The 24371-nt window shown below is 39.2% G+C and overlaps 1 protein-coding gene across 1 annotated transcript; it reads right to left on the bottom strand.

Annotated features, from left to right (window-relative positions):
• Nucleotides 1–3026: 3026 nt before the first annotated feature.
• Nucleotides 3027–3705, bottom strand: LOC112192851 (cold and drought-regulated protein CORA). The gene is made up of 2 exons (XM_024332753.2): nucleotides 3516–3705; nucleotides 3027–3400 (listed from the first exon to the last, which is right to left on the bottom strand). Exons 1-2 carry the CDS (start codon nucleotides 3622–3624, stop codon nucleotides 3249–3251), a joined length of 261 nt encoding a protein of 86 aa, XP_024188521.1. The 5' UTR covers nucleotides 3625–3705; the 3' UTR covers nucleotides 3027–3248.
• Between the last annotated feature and the right edge of the window lie 20666 nt (nucleotides 3706–24371).

The following is a 24371-nucleotide window of genomic DNA, read 5'->3' on the forward strand; positions in this document are numbered from 1 at the left end:
TCTTTTCAAAGAATGGATGCTTGAAATGGCATCTACTCTACAGGCTAGTATCTTTGCTAAACTACTTATGGTAATCTGGGCTATTTGGAAAAACAGAAATGCCATGTTATGGTCTGAAGCTGCAATGCCCCCTCAAACCCTTCTCTTGAGTAGTTTCGCTTAGTATGAAGAGTATATAGCTGCTCAGGGAATTTCTGTTTAGGAACAGAGATCCCAAAAGGAACGATATTGGAAGCCACCTTTGTAGGATAGATTAAAATTGAATGTAGGTGGTGCCTTCTTGCCATCTTCAACTGTTGGGGGTGTTTTACGAAATGCAGTGCGCAGGCCGGTGATTTCATTGACGGTTTCTCACATCAAATTGATCATGTTGCCTCTGCACAACATGTTGAATTACTAGCAATACAAAAGCGTGTTGAGTTACTTCAGCAACTGCATGTTACTAATGTTGATTTGGAAAGTGATTGTCTGCTAGCAGTGCAAGCCATTAATTTCAGCCAATGAACTGGATCTTTCGGAACACAGAAGCTTGATCTTTGATATTCAAGCATGTTTGAAGACCATTTCTGGATTGAAAGTTGCTTACACTCCTAGAAACACCAACTGTGTTGCTCAGAGACTAGCTAGTCTCAATATGGACAGTATTTGGCAAAATCATGCTCCAACGCCTGTGGATACACTTATCTATGACTGTAATCATCTTACATGATCAATGAAATTCTACCATCATTCAAAAAAAAAAAAAATAGTAGTTAGCGCATTTAAGGGAAAACCTTTTTCTCTATGTCCACTATATGTCTCGGAAATCATGACCATTCTTTGGCTCTTTGCGACATTATCCACAGTCAAGTTAGTTTCATATATATATATATATATATATATATATATATAGGGTTTTGTTGGTCTAATTAGGAATTAATTGATGCAAAAGGATATAAGCAATCACATGGCTCAAACCTGAGATTATTAGGTCAAAGGCGAACCCTAAAAACTGGGTGGACTTGACTCTTCTGCCATTCATATATATGAGAATTATTTTTTTTCATAATCCGGGAAGAATGCACAAAAATCACAAATTCAAAATGCAGGCAGAAGCCAACAAACAAAATAAGTCGAAATACTAATGAAGCTGAAAATGGCAAGGGAAAATATACAGTGGTCGCGGGGAGAGAGAGAGGGTTTTGGAGTTAATTTCAGGAAAAATTAACTTTCCGGTCACTGTACTAGGAAGAAAGTACGTGTTGGATCCGGATCCTCTCCTTGCTGGGAGTTATCCTTATTTATCCTTGGCTTTCAATCTCAACCGTACATTACATATCCAAGGGCCATTAAAACTCCACATCAGCAAAATTTCCATTAAACGCGTAGCTTAGAATTCTACTGTTAACAAAACATAAACGCCGTTTACAATTTTTTTTTTTTTCCCCTCTTTCCCCATCTTTCTCGTCTTCATGACTTCATCTCTTGCCTCCACATTAGTTTTCAACCCATTGCCTGGTACAGCGAATTGAATAGCCAGAGAAATAGACCGTCATTCAACCCACTTAACAAACTTCAGAATCATATCTCCTAGTTCGAACGCTCTTATAGCACCGGCATGAGAGTATAGACCAAATGAGAGTATTTGAAGACTAATTTCTCTCTTCAACGAGGATTGAAATCCCCACCTCTTTTATGATCAGTAATGACTCCTCAATACCCATTTGCAGCAAACTGCAATCCATAGACAAAATCTCAAGGCTTTAGATCTCTTACAGGATGTCCATTTCATTAGATAATCACCTACTTGATAGATGTCTCTTACATCAATTGTCTTATGAATATTGCAAACTTGCAAAGCATAGAACATGAAAGTACTGAGAATTAATGTTTTGGGAATTTAAGGAATCAAGAGAGACCCATTTGGCCGTTGAACTTCACTGCCAATCCCAAATCTACCGAACCCAAAACATCTTAATAAAATTTGGCCAGCAAACCCACCCAAAATCCCAAAATGAGATTACAAGTTTACCACTCGCCGCAGGTGAATGAATCTCGTCATCCACTTCCATCGCTTTCTTCCCCCACCGCGTGCTTATCTGAGAGAAAAAAAAAAAAAAGTAGTGTACAGATCTCTGTGTCTGAGAATTGGAAAATTTCCAGATGATAGATGAGAAAGATTCAGATTTCAGAAAAACAAGAAGAACGAAAAGGATAATGGAGAATAGGCGACTAGAAAGAGATGGACTAAACTAAGTCCAGAAGCCATAGGCTATTAGGTTGATATTGAAATTGATTCAAAATTTATTTCTGCATGAAAAGGTGTCGAGGTGGGTGAAGGAGGGGAAAGATGACGGAAATAAACGTACTTTAGCATTTCCATTGGGAGAGTTGAAAAATTCTTGCGTGGGGCTGCCACGTGGTGGGGCCGTGAGACATTTTAATTAAAAATCTCAAATTTTTCTCTTTTTTTTTTGAAACTGTCCTTGATTTTTAATATGCAATACTTAAAATACCTCCCCTACTTAGGTACTGATTGGCCCGTCCCACTGCCACGTGGTGTGGGTGCAGTATGTAAGACTCCCACCTTGGGAGTTTAATAGTCTGATGCTGATGTGGACAATTATTAATTCTTTAGATTTCGAATCTAGCAACAAAGGAGGAAATGTCACCTTGGCTAGGATCCGGATCCCGTAAGTGTCAGTTTTTTTTATTTTATTTTTATCTAATTTCAATGATTAAATTTAGTGATTCAGTTATCGACCTCGATCAGAAAAGTTTGTTTTGCGCCGAGGGCCTCTCTTATTATTATGTCTTGAGCTTATCTTGTCATTCAAATATTGCACATAAAATAAAGTTTGCTGCATATAGTACTTTCATCGAAAACTTTATAAAACTACGTTAACCTTTGAGCTGGCCGACTATATATATTCTCTTTAAATTGTTATTAGGTGTTATTAGACAATTTTTTTTCCCCACACACACTGGAGTTTGATATATATATATATATATATATATATATATATATATTTATAGTCAAACATGAATTCAGCTAATTTAAGTGGATCATATATAGTTCATAACATGAAGATGCGAGGATTGAATTACAAAGATATGATCGATTGAGAGTTTGGTGGACTGCTCAACCAATACATACTTATTATTAATTACCAAACAAGCTACTAATATTAATACCCTTACATCAGGTACGTACGCTTGCAATAGTGCAATATACACACAACTGCATGCATACAAAGGGTCATCACCATCTAGTTCTCAGTTTCAGTCTCAACAGCATGAGGTCCATGTCCTCCATGACCTCCATGACCTCCGTGTCCACCATGTCCTCCGTGTCCACCATGTCCTCCATGGCCGCCATGTCCATGATCGTGTCCGTGGTGACCGTCAGTGTTGGCTTCTTCTACAGTTGAAAAAAATCTATACGTTAGAAAGGAAAAGAAAAGAAACATAATACAATTAAGTTGAATTATAGAATGTAATTCTACACTGGTTGATTAAGAAAGTGAGAAACTCACGAGTAGTAGTGGTAGTCTCAGCTAGGTTACGATGAGCCGAGACCTCAGCAGAGATGAGGAGAACAGCGAAGGCGAGGGCGACAAGAAGAAAAGTCTTTGAGAATGCCATCTCGATCTCTCTTGATTGCTTAGAGTTTGTAGGAAGGTATGCAAGAGGTGATTGATTTCTGAGTGAAGTTCCTGAAGCTTGGCCCTCCCTATTTATAGACTTCTTGGCCTCGAAGAGTGATCGAGTACGTGGGAGAGGAGTGAGCGAGTGAGAAAGAGGGATCAATTTGTGAGACCCACAGTTTAATTTCTTTCTTTTCCTTTTCTTTTTGCGCATAATTAAACCAGTACGAAATGCTTTATTTGGTTTTCTTGATAAGGTTGATGGGAGTGCGTTTCAATTAAGCAAGTAGTTAAGTCCACGTAACTATACGTGTTACTCGATCTGAAGTTCTAATCGAATAAGATTTTAAGGGATGTGGAAAATCGGGTGAATTAAGTTTCGATGATTCTCTTTCTTAGCATCAATTTACTGAGTGAGTATGAAAGACCTTTCACTATGAACCATCAATATCAAATTAGGCAGTTACATATATACATATGAAAATGGATTAGCCTAGCTAATAGCTAGTCTAAAAGTTTGAATTAGGGAGCTTTTCACACTACAATGTTGACAAACCACATACAAACGTTCTCACATGTCTCAAGGCCAGATAAATAAACATGTTGAATGATCAAAATTCGAAAAAATCGTATGAAACTATGGATCTTGTGCGATATATACGTCCCTCCTTACGTCACTAGGTCATATAAATATGGGAAAGTATAGTATACCCCATTGTTATTAATATAGAGCACACGGGATGCTTTTAATTGGACATAATTGGATTTGCATAAAGATGGAAAATATGACCACATTCACCTTTTTTCGAAAGGCCACCACATGCACCTACTCACTGTAGGGTAGGTACTATTATGTAGAATTTGTAATTTTTCACTCTGCGTCATTTTCAGACTACGGGACATTTAAAAATTCACTCAACTCCATATATAGAACAGAAGATGCTTATGGATAAACATGTTTAAAGATCATAGAAGATTGTAGAAGATGCATGTTGCCTAATTAGGCTCTTTTTTTTTGGTTACATTTCTTTTCTGAAGCTTTTGTAAAGGTTAATTGTTTTTTTATTTTTTATTTTTAAATTATCACAAACATAAAAGAACTTTGGCCGCGGATTGTTTAGCTAAAATAAAAAATATAGCATAGAAATTCTCGAGGGCACTAGGCTGAAACCATTATTATTAATATAGAGCACACGGGATGATTTTAACCGGACATAATTGGATCTGCATAAAGATGAAACTATGACCACATGCACCTACTCACTCCCACTGTAGGGTAGGTACTATTATGAATTTGGAATTTTTTTTTTTTGTCAACTTCAATTTGTAATTTTTGACGCACATCATTTGCATACTACGGGACATATGGCCATGCTCACAGAACAGAAGGAAAAAATAAAAGAAAAAAGGAAGAAAAAAGAAAAACGTTATTGATCATGTTTATCTACGGCAGCCGTGCTAGCTTATAGATAAGCATGTTTGAAGATCATAGAAGATTGTAGAAAATGTTGCTTAGACATCATCATTATCATCCAACCCTAAGGAAAAAACTAGCGTAGCCGTCATTGCATCAACAGATGCCATAAAATAGTGCTAATAAATCCAACCCTAGAAGAGGCCTGAGAGATGATGAAGATGCATGCTAGGAGAATAAATACCACATTTTTCTCATTTGGTATTTGGACCTTTTACTTTATCACTAAACTTTCAATTTTACCCTTTTGAGAATTTTCTTTTCTTTATCTTCTTCCACTTCCTGACCTCAATCTACCTCCTCACAAGACTTGTGTGTCTTCAGCAAAAACTTAAAACTTTGTTGTGAGAGAAAGATAGAGAGGCTCAGAGGTTGATCAATAAATATAACACATATGACAACAAGGATATTGAAAGAATTGATAAAGAAGACAATTTGGGATTCAAGTTTGGAGAAGGTTCATAGGGGAAAGCATATGAGGGTTGGGCCTTTGAGCGTTATATGACTGCAATTTAATGTCATCCCAAGATATCAAGTAGCAAAATCAATGGAATGCACACATTTTTTTTTTTTGAATCAAGGAAATAACTGTATAGATAGAAACTCAAATAGAGTTGAATACAAGCATATCGTAACACCTCCATATAGCATTTGTGGAGTGTTATCAAATTACTAGAAATTTGTGTTAGACTAAGGCTAGAGTAACCATTACATACCCTTCCGCTACCATCTACAGACAGAACAAGAAGATGTAGTAGTACCCACGGTGGTACATAGAGATAGGCTAACACAAATAGATCTAGTTGATTATGAAGAAACAAATGAGTTTATAAGCAAAGAAAATTAATTTAGTCGGTTTAATAAGAAATTCAACTCATCTTTTAGACGGACTCTCAATCATCTTTTATATAAATTCAACTCATAATATTAAAAGAAGTAGGAGCCATTCAATTAGGCGGACTCGGTGAAACTTTATCTTTTAGACAAGGACTCTCATATAGGACTTGCCAATTCCAATAGAGAGATATACAGAAGAATAATGAAGAGAAACAAGAAAAAAAAATATAGAAAAGAGAAGGAGGAAGAGAAAAAAAATATGCAGGAAAGAGAAAGAGGAAGAGGAAGAGGAAGAAGGAGAAAGAAAGAGAAACCCAGAAATGGCAATTTCAATTTGGGGATGCATCTCTGGTTGCATCCGACTACGTTCTAATTATTTTTACTTGTTTAATTTTTTTATAGTTTTTCTACAGGGTCAAAATGGGAATAAAAAATTTGTAAAAACTGAGGGGGGGGGGGTCCATATAACAATTGTAGAGGTATGAATAGAAGCATTTCAAAGGAAAACATTAAAAATAATAGTGTACTTTTGCTATTCACATACACAAAAAGAAAAAGAAAAAATGAAATATATACTCCAGAGATGAGGAGAGGTGCGGCCGTATCCTTCGTTCCCTTTACTTCTGGGCTCCAAAGTTTTAGAGGTCCATAATTAATAGGGAAAAAAATGCAAACAGTACCTGACCTTTGGCCCATTAGTAACTTTGGTACCTGACAAAAAAAAAATATCACTTTGGTACCTCAAGTTCTAACCACGACCCAACATTAGTATCTGGACCGTTAACTCCGCTTAACTCCGTTAAGGAGACTGCCAACTGTCATATTTTAAAGGGTATTTTTGTCTATTTGTATCTTAATTAATTTTTTTTTCTTTAAGCATTTTTTCCTCTCTCTCTCTCTCTCTCTCTCTCTCTCTCTCTCTCTCTCTCTCTCTCTCTCTCTCTCCCTTTCTTATCCTCTTCTTCCCTCTCTCCAGATCAACCTGCAAATTCATCCCCGTTCACTCAATCTCTTCTTCTTTCTATTCGTCCTCGTTCAGCCAAGTAAAACAGAGCTAGTGTCAATGTGAAGAAGAATTCTCAGATTTTTGGAACAAGAGACTCTAGCCTGTAATCATCACATGGAAAATCCCGATCTTCCAAATAGAAATGGAGAATCCCAATCAGATGAGAGAGAGAGAGAGAGAGAGAGGATCAGATGAGAGAGTTTTTTCCCAATCCAAAACTCCACAATCTTCACTCTCACTTCTTCAACCTCCAAAGCCCAAATCTTTACATCCAAAGCCCCAACCTTTCCCCAATTCCCCGCCGTTCCCTCAAAATCAATTTCAAACGATGCTCTGCCTCGTCATTTCGATCTCCTCCACATCATTTTCATGAACTTCTTCCTCTTCCCCTAACTCCCCAATTTCACCAGAACCTAGTTGCTTTGAAACACCAGCAACCATCCTCCTCCCCAATTTAGAGGTGAGTACCTTTGGGTTTTGGGTTGCTTTTCGCCGCGTTTTCTGACCTGGGTATCGAGTTTCTTCGGCGAAATCACCCCGATTTGTAGAAATTGTACTGCGAAAACAATGGCAGGGGCGATGATGAAGAAGACAATAGTGATGGGGATGTTAGGAGGTGGAGGCTTTCGTGATTAATTGGAGGGAAGACTAAGCAGTTGCGTCCTCATATCTAATTTTTCTTCTTCTTCTTATTCATGCTTTATGGATTTGGTTATTGTGTATGAATGTTTGAAGCTTTTTTATGCAAAGATTGCATCTTGGTTTGAGTATTTTTGGGTTATTTTTGATGGAATCAAAGCTTCCTTTGGAAGTCCGCCGACTGTTTATGTTCTAAGGCATCAATGGGTCTATTCGTGTGAGAAGGCCAAGCAGGAGCTGGATTATAGTCCTAGACACTTGAAGGAAGGATGAGGAATCTGTAGGTTGATCTGGAGAGAGGGAAGAAGAAGATAAGAAAGGGGAGAGAGAGAGAGAGAGAGAGAGAGAGAGAGAGAGAGAGAGAGAGAGAGAGAGAGAGAGAGAGAGAGAGAGAGAGAGAGAGAGAGAGAGAGAGAGAGGAAAAAATGCTTAAAGAAAAAAAAAATTAATTAAGATACAAATAGACGAAAATACCATTTAAAATATGACAGCTGGCAGTCTCCTTAACGGAGTTAAGCGGAGTTAACCATCCAGATAATAATGTTGGGTCATGGTTCGAACTTGAGGTACCAAAGTGATATTTTTTTTTTGTCAGGTACTAAAGTTACTAATGGGCCCAAGGTCAGGTACTGTTTGCATTTTTTCCCCTAATTAATATTGATCCAATCTTGTGGAATATTAGACAGAAAGCAGCGCTGTATATGCAAGAGTAATCATTAATTTGCGTGTTTGTTGATAGAGAGAATTCTACAAATGGTCACTCAACTATGACTCATTCGACACTTTGGTCACTCAAGTTTTAAATATATCACTTTGGTCACTCAATTATTACACTGTCAATCACTTTAGTCACCCAAGAAGTATATTTTCTCACTTTAATCACTTGTCCCAATCATATTTCTCAATTTTTCAGAATTGGTTGGATAAAAATATCATTAATATAGTGGCAAATAATTTTTTTAATGAAAAAAATTAACAAAGTTACTAAAGTGATTAACAGTGTAATAGTTGAGTGACCAAAGTGATATATTTGAAAGTTCAGTGACTAAAGTGTCGAATGAGTCATAGTTGAGTGACCATTTGTGAAATTTTCCTTTGTTAATATTCTTTATCTGATTTATATTCATCTTTTTGGAATAACAAATTGATTGTGAATCTCTGTGTATTGCTGCCGTTGTGGGAAGCAATCGATCTTCTTCTTTTTTTGAATAATCGATCTCTTTTTTTCAAAACGGAATTTGTGCTCTCAATCTTGTTCATCACCACGTAATTTTCTCTAAAGCATATATAAATTAAGAGCAATGATATAGGGCATCAATGAGGCCTAAGATTTATGGCCTCAATCCTAGGTGTTATGCCATGTAATCTACACATATCACATATTTGCCGAATCATGTTATGTAATTCTTGAGTAAAAAAATCATCTTATCATTCCAAAATTCAAGGCTCTAAATTATTTTGGTTTTCAATCACCATATTTCTTGGGTTAGAATTATGATTTCAATATTTTTTTTATTTTGATTTATGTGAATCCAATTTAATTTTTGACTTTTCTAATTAACTTGTTAGTGTAAGGAAACTATCATGCAATTAATTTTGTTAAATATATTTATTAAAAGAGTTTAATATTACTTCAAATTACCAGATTTCATGGTTAGATTTTGATAAAAAAAATTTAAAAATAAATAAAAAAAAAGATTTTGTGGTTTAGAGTTACGATATTAATATATTTTCTTTATTCAAGTAAATCCAGAATATGTGTCTGACCCAAACTTTAGGTTACTTGACCTAGTGGTAATAGAGTTAGAATTAGAGATATTCATAGATATCAGATTAATTGTACGATTATCTTTCCTTGTACAATTCTGATTCTATGTCTTGTAATCCTATATATAAAGAGATCTCTATTATCTATGAAAGCACGACTCAATTCTCTCCCAATTTCGATTTTCCTTAAACACGTTATCAGCATGAAGCCCTAACCCTAAAACCCTAAAATCGTAGTCTTCAAAGCCTAGCAACCACCAACCCTGAACTTGAAGCTCTCGATCCCAGGACCCAGAACTGCAGGTGGCGTCACCGGAACCAGCCGAAAAAGCACCGAACCGACCACAAGAAGACATAGAATATTCACTGCGCGGTTCGAGTATTTCCAGCCCACCATCGACCTTAATATTCTGTCAACGTCAGCATCTTCACCTCACAATCTGGGAACTGGTAAAATTATTCCCTGAACTAGTTGAAAAGTCCCCGAGCCGGCCACGAATGAGCTGCAACGTTGAACCATTCTAGGATTTGATCCCCAAAAAAGGAAAGGGAGCAGCCCAAAAAGAAAGGGAAGGAGCGGCCCAGAAGAAAGAAAAAGAAAAAAAAGAGGGGCCCGTGGCCCACATTCCAGTCAAAGAAAGAAGAAAAGAAAGAGAAGAAAGAAGAAGAAAAAGGGACGGGGCCCAGAAGAAGAAAAAGAAAGAGAAGAAAGAAAAAAGTGGAAGCCCACGTGCAAAGAAAAAAAAAGGAGAGGCCTATGGCCCACTGAGGGAAGAAGAAGAAGAAGAAGAAGAAAAAAAAAACCAGAGAAAGGAGAGTGGGTTTGGGCTGAAGCAGAGAAAAAAAACAAAAGAGGCAGGCTTGGGCCGAAACAAAAAAAAAAGAGAAGAGAAGGGCAGCCCATTGCCATAATATTCCTGCCAACCACCGCCAAGCTCGGGCCACCTCCGTTGACCAAATTCTGGCGGCTTTCCGATCACTATTTCGAGGTATTTTTTTACTAAAAGTTCTTGTTTTTGAGTTTTTTTTCAATTTCTCTTCTTTTCATCGGGGACTTGCAAACTCCCTTCTTCTACCCCCTTTCTACTTCATAGGGACGGCTAAAAAGCCGACCTGTGGGGGTTAGTGCTCACTCCAAACTTGGAGCTTGTAGAGTCCTCCAAACTTAGAGTTTGTTGAGAAGTTATGATCGACCACAAACACATCATTGTTTCGATCTAATCCAATTCCTCTTGGAATCGGATTTCTTGGAAGCGACTACGCTAAGAAATTCTATTTTTTTCGTGGTAGCCTTTTACACTCCGAAACTAACCCTAATTTCTTGTTCTGTTTTAAGATGAGTTACCTGAACAAACTGGACTTCGCTCAATTGAGAACAACTGGTTTTGGATATCACAAGTGGGTTCGTGATGTCTACCAACATTCCAAGGCCGATGGAATCCTGGATACGATTCTCAAGCCTAGCCAGGACGTGCTAACTGTTGAGCAAGCTCAAGTTTTGGAAGCAAATAGAGCATCTTTGGAGGCAAATAAGGCAAAAGACCAGTGATAATAGGGTTAGAATTAGAGATATTCTCAGAAATATTTATAGATATCCGATTAAGTGTACGATTATCTTTCCTTGTACAATTCTGATTCTATGTTTTGTAATCATTATATAAAGAGACCCCTATTATCAATGAAAGCACGACTCAATTCTCTCCCAATTTTGGTTTTCCTTAAACATTCTTTGCATTTTTGTGGATCTAATTTTAATTTTTGACCCTTTTTTTCATCAAATTTTTTTGACTTTTGTGGTTATAATTAGGATATTAATATATATACTTATACCATTTTAATCCTAAATCAAATACATACACACACACACACCATACATACATACATACATACATACATACATACATACATACATACATACATACATACATACATACATACATACATACATACATACATACATACATACTAGCCTTCCTACACGCGCTTATGCGGGTGTGGAAGTGTGCGGTGCTCGCATGTGCACTTATACATTTCTGTCCTTTCCTTTGACAGTCACTTAGAATGCCTTCGACGAACAGTTTTGGGAAGTTTAAAGAAAAAGCCTAAAGGGCATCATACTATGTAATTGAACTAAACAAATTGGCCTAATTACCCCTTATACACTAACACGTATGAAGAATCACCAGATTATTCCGAAGCCTTGCATCTTAATTTCAATAAAAGAACATAAATATTAAAAAATAATAATAACAATACATTCACGTAAGGAACAACCATTACATATTACATGCAGTTGATTATAATCTCTTATGGCAAATTTAACAAAATCATATGACAACTAAATACTAATAATTCACAGAAGAAAAAAAAACCTTAAGGCACCAATAACAACCTCTGTTTAGCACCACCAAGCCGACCATCTTCCGGCAAGCAAACCTTCAAAAGCATGCTCCAAGGCAATATTCTGGTGTGGAACTGTAGGGGGATCGTGAATATTGAAACCCAGAGGGCCCTCATTGATCTTGTCAGAGCGAAGAAACCAAGTCTTATTTTCTTAGAAGAAACTAGCCAAGGAAAATCTCATTGTTTCGCTTTAGGGGCAGATTGGGATTCAAGGGTAGCATTTGCGTGGAACATGGCAAGGAGTCTCAAGGCTTGGTGCTACTCTGGAATGAAGACATACATGCATATTGACGTTCGAACATCCTCCCCAAACCATATTGACACTACCATTGGGAAACCTGGGTTGGAGTTGTGGAGGTATACGGGGATCTACGGTGTTGTTGCAAGGGGAGGCAGAGACAAAACTTGGTCTCTTATTGAAACCCTAGTTGTGCAGCCATGCTCTCTTCCATGGCTAATGGCTAGAGATTTTAACGAAGTTATGAATCAAGCAAACAAGTCGGGGGCCCCTCCAAGGGTAGCTTCTGCAATGGTCAAGTTTAGAAGAATGATGTCAGTTTGTGGTTTTATGGATATGGGGTTTGTAGGTAGCAGATATACTTGGTCCAATCATTACACAAAGGAGCATTTGGATTGGGGGTTTTAGACAACACAATGGAGACGAAGGTTCCCATTTAGCAGAGTGATCACTCTTACCCTAGTGAATCTGATCACGACTATCTGTTGATTGAGGTCAATGGTGAAAAGAGGCAAAATTGCAGGAGATGTAAAAGGTTCCGCTTTGAGGAGATATGGCATGACAGGGAAGAATGTGCTAATATCATTCAGCAAGAGTGGGCTAAACCTACAACTGGTAATCCATTAAGACAACTAGGGCACAAGATTAAGTTTGTGGGCCAGCAGCTAATGGAGTGGCACTACTCTGACTTTGATAAACAGAGAGTGGGGATGGGTACTATTCAGGAGAAGCTGAATGACGTAATGAGACAACCATTTTCTTCTCAACAATATGAAGAACAATGGCTGTTACATGTGAAGTATAGTCAATTACTTACAGTGTAATAGAAATATTGGCGGCAACGTTTAAAAACACTTTGGCTAAAGGAAGGTGATAGAAACTTGACATTCTTTCATAGAAGAGCTAGTAATCGGAAAACCAGGAATACAATGAAGGGGTTAACATATGTCACGCCCCTGATTTTATACACAATAAATCGATATATAACCCCATAATTATATATGCGTGAAATGTTCAGCCATCAATACAAAATACTTAGAACTTATTCCCTTTTAATGCAAGTACATATTGATGCCCTGAACCCACAAATTCTATATTGACTCGCCCCATAGAGTCACACAACACATGAGTTTACGAATTAAATTGTCAACAACAAAATAAAACGTAAATGCTCCTCAGAGTAACTATACAACGGAAGTCCTTATCAACGGTAAAGTCACAAAGATGGCTTCCTACCGTAAAGCTGCAAAGCGCCACCTCAGCTTCAGCCACGATTTCTCTGACCTGCAGGATTAACCCCTACACCATTCCATTGAATAGTGCACCGGGTTTCCACACAACAAAACCCGGTAAGCTTATGAAGCTCGTATGAGTAACTCAAAACCAATTACACGAATTTACGGGATAAAAGCCCGCACAACTCATGTCAACACGAGGAAAACCTTTCGACTCGAGGATAAGGAAAACATACCATGCTTCCCAAAACAATACTCTTCCCCAAAAAGGAAAACACAGAAGCCACACCGTGACAAAATCATATAAATCGTTAACATCACAATTCAAATCTGATTAATTGATCCAACCTGGATAAAACACACACGCACATCAATCATACCTATCGTTAACCTAACAAATAGCATATGATTCTTAGTCCAACCTGGACAAAATACGTACCCAGGAGTCATAAGTAACCTACTTAGATCCATGAGGTACCATGGCAGACATACTAGCGCTCTAGCTTATCGTAACCACTCGCCCGGCTAACTGCGTGATTCCTTATTTCTTACCTTGGTCATTATCAGCGACCTGTCACCATCTGTGACATATGATCTTCAGACCCCATCCAATCTCGAAATCAACCATTGGTCACCATCTGCGACCTATCACCATCTGTGACATATGATCTTCAGACCCCATCTGGTCTCAGATCAACCATTAGTCACCATCTGTGACATATATAATATAATTCACAAGTCCTCCCAGGACAATTAAAAGAAAGAATCCCCGAAACTCTCTTTTAAAGAAACACGTACTCATGAGCATCAGATAGCTCCCCACTAACCCCATGATGTACCAACAACAAATCAGTCCAACCTAGACACACAACACATCAACACAGATTCACCACGAAGCCACTAATACATGAATACGTATGTATATATATATGTACACACATAGTCATTCACTCAGAAATGCAACCAATACATGAATACATATGTATATATATATACCCCATAATATATATATGTACACACATACTCATTCACTCAGAAATGCAACCAATACATGAATACATATGTATATATATATACCCCATAATATATATATGTACACACATACTCATTCACTCAGAAATGCAACCATACATCTATGGTAACTAGACTCATAACACAGATAAATCATTGGTTACCATCTGCAACCTATCACCGTCTGTGACTCTTGGTTTTCATACCCCGTCTGGTCTTAGAACCAACAGTTGGTCACCATCTGCGACCCATGCTTTTCAAACCCCATCTGGTCTCAAGTCAACGTTAAGTAAGTCACATCTGACCTAAAAGCGTTACGACCATCTAGTTCCGGCTTTCCCCATCCCTGCTCACCATCTGTGACCCTTGGTACAAAGACCAATACATTTAAAATGAGTCACGCTTGACTCCAAAATGTAACATCAACTCAATGCTTTTCAAACAATAGAAAACATCTTTTTCCACAATATTGTTTCTATGAAAAGTCCAATTCAACAATAATATGAACCCATCATGCATATTATTCATCACACATCATCCACAAGAATATATATATTTCACGTAAATATATATATATACATAGTCATTCGCTCAGGAATGCCTATTAATACCAACTATAGTTTGCAGTTAAATAATTAACGCCAAAACAATAATGGTAGTTCCGTTCATAATGAACCTTGTGAGATTACTCACCTCGAAACTCCCGCTGCGTCTTCAATACAGAACAAGACAGCCAATCCACAAAATAGCCGTCCGAGGAGTACTACGTCACGTACCTAAGGAATTACAGCTCTCATTCAGTCAACGAATCACAAGGGATAACGTTCGAAACCCTAAATCGAACCAAAATTCTCAAGGTGACGCCAAATGAGGCGAAACCACATCCGAGACCTCCCAAAGTCCTCGGAATACGTCCACGATCGATGTGACCAAACCACAAGTCGATCGGACGCTCAAATCCTCAAGGATCGAATAAATCGATCGGTATGAAACTGCAAAAATCATAACAATTCCATACGAACTCCAAAATTTGCATATTATATATCGAAACGCTCGTATCAACGAGTAGAACATATATAATACCAAAACCAATTCCTTAAGTGGCCGGAACACCGCCGGAACGCCACCACAGACGGTGGTGCACCGCCGCCGGCCAAAAACACATTATTTCACAAAACTCCCAACATCAAAAAGCTTCATCTAAGCATGCTTGTGAATTCTCATAACTGGATCGAAGTCAGAAAACAAGCCTAAGGGATCGAAAACTACCTCACAAGCCGTGAACAGTGATCCAATCCGAGTTGATCGAAGTTTCACGTGAATCGATCCAAACAACCACCAAGGATCGATCGGCGATGCAGTTCTGAGCTCAACCAAGAAAACTGGAAGCCTTGCCGACGTCGGAATAAGGATCGCCGGCCGGGTCCGATTTCTTCAATCTGGGTCGACTTGCAGCGCCGCCGTGGATGAGAATCGTCGATAGAGACCACCACAGAGACGACCGGAGCAAGGAGGCGAATCGTTCTGGGTTGGTTTCACCGGAAGAGGTCGCCGGAGCTGCGAGTTCCGACCGGGTCGGAATGCCGGGTTCGGGTCGGGTCAGTCGAAGAATTTCGACTCTGAGGGCGCGGACGAGAGAGAAGAGAGAGAGGAAAATTATTTCCGGAAACGGAAATGAGGAAATGAATATATTTTTTCTGATTTTTCCTATAAATACCAAAATGGAAACTTCTTTCCATAGTCATAACTTCCTCATACGAACTCCGATTTCCGCGTTCCACATATCCACGAACTCGTATCGACGCGCTCTACAACTTTCGTGAAGGAAGTTTTTAGAGAATCTCAACGTATCAAAAGTCAACCTTGAAACCCCCCCTAATTCCACACTTTACGAATAAAAATTCGTCCAAAACACTTCCGCTCCGTCCACGAGCCACGAAAACGTCCGATACCCACAATTTAAATTCCGGAAAATCCTCGGAAAGTAAATACGAATTTCTGGGGCATCACATTCTACCCCCCTTAAAGAAATTTCGTCCCGAAATTTAAACGTACCACTCCCACAGTACGTATAAATCATCCCCACATCCAATTCTCATTCCTCAACAACCTGTTCTCACCTCGCTGTACAATATCCTAGCTCAATAATGGATACAGGTACCCTACCTAATATCACAACACTAGGAATCTTTACCACACCGCTCGGTGGCAACCCAATCATTTCATGGATCTCATCCTCGTACACTATCCAACAAAGACTCTGTGACTGCAGCACTACACACAGATCACACAAGAGTCCAGAATCCTGTTATCACAACAGTATCTGCATCATATCATCAATAATGCAAACCTTGCATTACAAGAATTGAAAATGAAACCTTCATTTCAACTCACCTCGAACCTATGCATCACAACTTAATAAGTGTCTACCCAACCTGGGAACACAAAATCAAGCTAAGGTCTGGCCCCACCTGACCCGCACACACATCATCACCTGTCATTGTAATTACAATCAAAGTGGTATAGACCTTCTACTACCACAACAATGAAGGATGCATCACATCACATGCCACACTCAAAAGTCTAGCTATAGACAACAGACAAAACTCAACACAACACAACACATGGAAAGAAGTACACAACTATCACACATTATTCTAGCACACAAGCAGAATTAGATAAGGTACTTTCTTATCCGCACACACATCAGCTTGAGGAAACCATGCAACCATGATTCCATCTAGCACTCCATAACCTTTCCATCTAAAGGAAAACATAAATCACCGCTGTGACAATGTTCTATTTGCTAACTTAACCATTAAGAAGCAAATCAAGTCTCATCTAGACAATAAAGGAAGAATACTCTCGGAATTCTCCTATAATTACATACTTATGAGTCTCCAGCAACCTCGACCGTTACTCCCATAAACTATCCTGGCAGACAGACAAGAACTCTGACTGACATCGTAACCATTCGTCCGGCCAAGGACGTGATTACCTATTTCCTGCCTTGATCACCGTCTGCGATCAGTCACCGTCTATGACTCAATATATCACCATCTGTGATCAGTCACCATCTGTGATTCAATATATCACCATCTGTGATCAGTCACCTTCTGTGACTCAATATATATCACCATCTGTGATCAGTCACCTTCTGTGACTCAATATATATCACCATCTGTGATCAGTCACCTTCTGTGACTCAATATCGATCACCATCTGTGATCAGTCACCATCTGTGACTCAATATCGATCACCATCTGTGATCAGTCACCGTCTGTGACTCAATATCGATCACCATCTGTGATCAGTCACCATCTGTGACTCAATATATCACCATCTGTGATCAGTCACCTTCTGTGACCAATATCGATCACCATCTGTGATCAGTCACCATCTGTGACTCAATATATCACCATCTGTGATCAGTCACCATCTGTGACTCAATATCGATCACCATCTGTGATCAGTCACCATCTGTGACTCAATATATATCACCATCTGTGATCAGTCACCATCTGTGACTCAATATCGATCACCATCTGTGATCAGTCACCATCTGTGACTCAATATCGATCACCATCTGTGATCAGTCACCGTCTGTGACTCAATATCGATCACCATCTGTGATCAGTCACCATCTGTGACTCAATATATCACCATCTGTGATCAGTCACCTTCTGTGACCAATATCGATCACCATCTGTGATCAGTCACCATCTGTGACTCAATATATCACCATCTGTGATCAGTCACCATCTGTGACTCAATATCGATCACCATCTGTGATCAGTCACCATCTGTGACTCAATATCGATCACCATCTGTGATCAGTCACCATCTGTGACTCAATATCGATCACCATCTGTGATCAGTCACCATCTGTGACCAATATCGATCACCATCTGTGATCAGTCACCATCTGTGACTCAATATCGATCACCATCTGTGATCAGTCACCATCTGTGACTCAATATATCACCATCTGTGATCAGTCACCTTCTGTGACCAATATCGATCACCATCTGTGATCAGTCACCATCTGTGACTCAATATATCACCATCTGTGATCAGTCACCATCTGTGACTCAATATCGATCACCATCTGTGATCAGTCACCATCTGTGACTCAATATATATCACCATCTGTGATCAGTCACCATCTGTGACTCAATATCGATCACCATCTGTGATCAGTCACCATCTGTGACTCAATATCGATCACCATCTGTGATCAGTCACCGTCTGTGACTCAATATCGATCACCATCTGTGATCAGTCACCATCTGTGACTCAATATATCACCATCTGTGATCAGTCACCTTCTGTGACCAATATCGATCACCATCTGTGATCAGTCACCATCTGTGACTCAATATATCACCATCTGTGATCAGTCACCATCTGTGACTCAATATCGATCACCATCTGTGATCAGTCACCATCTGTGACTCAATATCGATCACCATCTGTGATCAGTCACCATCTGTGACTCAATATCGATCACCATCTGTGATCAGTCACCATCTGTGACCAATATCGATCACCATCTGTGATCAGTCACCATCTGTGACTCAATATATCACCATCTGTGATCAGTCACCATCTGTGACTCAATATCGATCACCATCTGTGATCAGTCACCATCTGTGACTCAATATCGATCACCATCTGTGATCAGTCACCATCTGTGACTCAATATATCACCATCTGTGATCAGTCACCGTCTGTGACTCAATATCGATCACCATCTGTGATCAGTCACCATCTGTGACCAATATCGATCACCATCTGTGATCAGTCACCATCTGTGACTCAATATATCACCATCTGTGATCAGTCACCATCTGTGACTCAATATCGATCACCATCTGTGATCAGTCACCATCTGTGACTCAATATCGATCACCATCTGTGATCAGTCACCTCAACCTAGACACGATATACACATAGCTCACACCTGCGGCCATCAATTCCATAATCTTCCATATCGTGCCTACATAAGTCAACTGGTGACTACAGCCTCATGTTTAGATTCTCAACTAGCGTTCCATTACACAAATTAAGCCAACAATCAATCAAATCAAGAAGAAAACAAGGCGATCACAATTTAAAACAAGCAAAACAATTCATAGTAACCCCTGCATATAATTTAGTTCAGGAGGTCACATTAAGTCAAACAACATGACTACAACAATCTAATAACTAAGCTCGCACGAAAGGATACAGTTTTCCCCGAAAACAATCCTTATCACCCCACCAGAGTTCAATCCAGAGGTTCCCATTCCTCCAATGACTGCAACTCAAAGAACCAACACCTAGGTTCACAACTTCACTAACAGAGCAAACCAATGCTCTGACGATTCTACATTCTAACCCACAACCAACACTCATACATACCCAATGATTATATCAATACTGAAGAGCATCAGATGGGGATCCGCTGCAGACGGGCCATCACTCGGATAGTACTGATTATCACCAAATATGTACCTTACGCTCTGATACCAAACTGTCACGCCCCTGATTTTATACACAATAAATCGATATATAACCCCATAATTATATATGCGTGAAATGTTCAGCCATCAATACAAAATACTTAGAAACTTATTCCCTTTTAATGCAAGTACATATTGATGCCCTGAACCCACAAATTCTATATTGACTCGCCCCATAGAGTCACACAACACATGAGTTTACGAATTAAATTGTCAACAACAAAATAAAACGTAAATGCTCCTCAGAGTAACTATACAACGGAAGTCCTTATCAACGGTAAAGTCACAAAGATGGCTTCCTACCGTAAAGCTGCAAAGCGCCACCTCAGCTTCAGCCACGATTTCTCTGACCTGCAGGATTAACCCCTACACCATTCCATTGAATAGTGCACCGGGTTTCCACACAACAAAACCCGGTAAGCTTATGAAGCTCGTATGAGTAACTCAAAACCAATTACACGAATTTACGGGATAAAAGCCCGCACAACTCATGTCAACACGAGGAAAACCTTTCGACTCGAGGATAAGGAAAACATACCATGCTTCCCAAACAATACTCTTCCCCAAAAAGGAAAACACAGAAGCCACACCGTGACAAAATCATATAAATCGTTAACATCACAATTCAAATCTGATTAATTGATCCAACCTGGATAAAACACACACGCACATCAATCATACCTATCGTTAACCTAACAAATAGCATATGATTCTTAGTCCAACCTGGACAAAATACGTACCCAGGAGTCATAAGTAACCTACTTAGATCCATGAGGTACCATGGCAGACATACTAGCGCTCTAGCTTATCGTAACCACTCGCCCGGCTAACTGCGTGATTCCTTATTTCTTACCTTGGTCATTATCAGCGACCTGTCACCATCTGTGACATATGATCTTCAGACCCCATCCAATCTCGAAATCAACCATTGGTCACCATCTGCGACCTATCACCATCTGTGACATATGATCTTCAGACCCCATCTGGTCTCAGATCAACCATTAGTCACCATCTGTGACATATATAATATAATTCACAAGTCCTCCCAGGACAATTAAAAGAAAGAATCCCCGAAACTCTCTTTTAAAGAAACACGTACTCATGAGCATCAGATAGCTCCCCACTAACCCCATGATGTACCAACAACAAATCAGTCCAACCTAGACACACAACACATCAACACAGATTCACCACGAAGCCACTAATACATGAATACGTATGTATATATATATGTACACACATAGTCATTCACTCAGAAATGCAACCAATACATGAATACATATGTATATATATATACCCCATAATATATATATGTACACACATACTCATTCACTCAGAAATGCAACCAATACATGAATACATATGTATATATATATACCCCATAATATATATATGTACACACATACTCATTCACTCAGAAATGCAACCATACATCTATGGTAACTAGACTCATAACACAGATAAATCATTGGTTACCATCTGCAACCTATCACCGTCTGTGACTCTTGGTTTTCATACCCCGTCTGGTCTTAGAACCAACAGTTGGTCACCATCTGCGACCCATGCTTTTCAAACCCCATCTGGTCTCAAGTCAACGTTAAGTAAGTCACATCTGACCTAAAAGCGTTACGACCATCTAGTTCCGGCTTTCCCCATCCCTGCTCACCATCTGTGACCCTTGGTACAAAGACCAATACATTTAAAATGAGTCACGCTTGACTCCAAAATGTAACATCAACTCAATGCTTTTCAAACAATAGAAAACATCTTTTTCCACAATATTGTTTCTATGAAAAGTCCAATTCAACAATAATATGAACCCATCATGCATATTATTCATCACACATCATCCACAAGAATATATATATTTCACGTAAATATATATATATACATAGTCATTCGCTCAGGAATGCCTATTAATACCAACTATAGTTTGCAGTTAAATAATTAACGCCAAAACAATAATGGTAGTTCCGTTCATAATGAACCTTGTGAGATTACTCACCTCGAAACTCCCGCTGCGTCTTCAATACAGAACAAGACAGCCAATCCACAAAATAGCCGTCCGAGGAGTACTACGTCACGTACCTAAGGAATTACAGCTCTCATTCAGTCAACGAATCACAAGGGATAACGTTCGAAACCCTAAATCGAACCAAAATTCTCAAGGTGACGCCAAATGAGGCGAAACCACATCCGAGACCTCCCAAAGTCCTCGGAATACGTCCACGATCGATGTGACCAAACCACAAGTCGATCGGACGCTCAAATCCTCAAGGATCGAATAAATCGATCGGTATGAAACTGCAAAAATCATAACAATTCCATACGAACTCCAAAATTTGCATATTATATATCGAAACGCTCGTATCAACGAGTAGAACATATATAATACCAAAACCAATTCCTTAAGTGGCCGGAACACCGCCGGAACGCCACCACAGACGGTGGTGCACCGCCGCCGGCCAAAAACACATTATTTCACAAAACTCCCAACATCAAAAAGCTTCATCTAAGCATGCTTGTGAATTCTCATAACTGGATCGAAGTCAGAAAACAAGCCTAAGGGATCGAAAACTACCTCACAAGCCGTGAACAGTGATCCAATCCGAGTTGATCGAAGTTTCACGTGAATCGATCCAAACAACCACCAAGGATCGATCGGCGATGCAGTTCTGAGCTCAACCAAGAAAACTGGAAGCCTTGCCGACGTCGGAATAAGGATCGCCGGCCGGGTCCGATTTCTTCAATCTGGGTCGACTTGCAGCGCCGCCGTGGATGAGAATCGTCGATAGAGACCACCACAGAGACGACCGGAGCAAGGAGGCGAATCGTTCTGGGTTGGTTTCACCGGAAGAGGTCGCCGGAGCTGCGAGTTCCGACCGGGTCGGAATGCCGGGTTCGGGTCGGGTCAGTCGAAGAATTTCGACTCTGAGGGCGCGGACGAGAGAGAAGAGAGAGAGGAAAATTATTTCCGGAAACGGAAATGAGGAAATGAATATATTTTTTCTGATTTTTCCTATAAATACCAAAATGGAAACTTCTTTCCATAGTCATAACTTCCTCATACGAACTCCGATTTCCGCGTTCCACATATCCACGAACTCGTATCGACGCGCTCTACAACTTTCGTGAAGGAAGTTTTTAGAGAATCTCAACGTATCAAAAGTCAACCTTGAAACCCCCCCTAATTCCACACTTTACGAATAAAAATTCGTCCAAAACACTTCCGCTCCGTCCACGAGCCACGAAAACGTCCGATACCCACAATTTAAATTCCGGAAAATCCTCGGAAAGTAAATACGAATTTCTGGGGCATCACAACATATGAGAATGGTGAATGGCAATCTGCCCCCATTGAGATTCAGCGCCTCTTAATGCAGTATTATACTCATATTTTCTCTACTGAAGGTGCAAATGTGATTGCTATGCAACAAATATTGTATGCAACACCATGCAAAGTCACACAAGACTGAATGAGAGCTTATTGAGGCCGTACACTGATGAAGAGATTAAGACTACATTCTACCAAATGCATCCTTCTAAAAGCCCTGGCCCGGATGGTATGTCTCCATTATTGTATCAAAATTATTGGGATGTTGTTAGTCAGGATATGTGTATGATTGTGAGGTGTTTACTTGGAACAGGAGATATTTGGGTAGAGTTCAATTATACCTATTTGTGCTTAATCCCAAAGATCAAAGACCTAAAAGATGCTACACATTTTCGGCACATAGCTCTATGCAATGTAATCTGCAGAATTAGGTCCAAAGTGGTTGCTAACAGGCTTAAAGTGTGCTTGCCGGATATTATCTCCCCTTTGTAGAGTGCTTATGTTCCAAGCAGGTTAATTTCAGACAATATTTTAGTAGCTATTAAGACAGCTCACTTTATGCATATGTTGAAGCATCAGGAGATCGGTTTTTTCTCTTTGAAACTTGACATTAGCAAAGCATATGATATGCTAGAGTAGATTTTTTTGCAGGCCATCCTACTCAAGCTAGGTCTCTCTACACCTTGAGTTTAGATGATCATGAGGTGTGTAAATTTTATTAAGTACGTACTCTATCCTTATTTAAGGTGAACCATGTCGACAAATCACTCCTACTAGAGAATCCTACAGGGAGATCCTCTATTATCATACCTATTCATACTATGTGCAGAAAGCTTATCTGCATTGATCACCAAATCTGTTAATGATAATGTTATTGCTGGTCTTTAGACCTCCCCTCAAGCACTAACTCAGCATCATTTATTTTTTGCAAACGATAAGTTTTCTGTTTGGAACCGTCACTGTAGAAGAATGTTATCAATACAAGAATATTCTAAATGTGTATGAGCAAGCTTCTGGACAAAAAGTAAACTTCCGAAAGAGTAGTATTATCTTCAGCAATAATGTGCCACAAGAAAAGCAATTTCACCTAGCCTCCATTCTTGAAGTTAAATGTGTCAAGGAGCATGATAAGTACTTGGGGCTTCCCTTCAGGGTTGGTAAATTGAAGACAGAGATTTTTGCATACCTCAAAGAAAAATTATCTAAAAAGCTCATCAGTTGGAAGTCAAAAATCCTCAGCTGTGCAGGTAGAGAAATTTTGATCAAGGCTGTGGCACAAACCATGCCCTTATATGCT

This window comes from Rosa chinensis, chromosome 3 (assembly GCF_002994745.2).
Source record: "Rosa chinensis cultivar Old Blush chromosome 3, RchiOBHm-V2, whole genome shotgun sequence".
In the NCBI taxonomy this organism is placed as follows: Eukaryota; Viridiplantae; Streptophyta; class Magnoliopsida; order Rosales; family Rosaceae; genus Rosa; species Rosa chinensis.

What these genes read in the sequence shown, in the direction of transcription:
- LOC112192851 (XM_024332753.2), bottom strand. Translation starts at nt 3,624, where the DNA reads ATGGCATTCTCAAAGACTTTTCTTCTTGTCGCCCTCGCCTTCGCTGTT. An exon ending in TGAGACTACCACTACTACTC is followed by an intron (nt 3,401 to 3,515) that starts GTGAGTTTCTCA and finishes TTTCAACTGTAG; the next exon opens with AAGAAGCCAACACTGACGGT.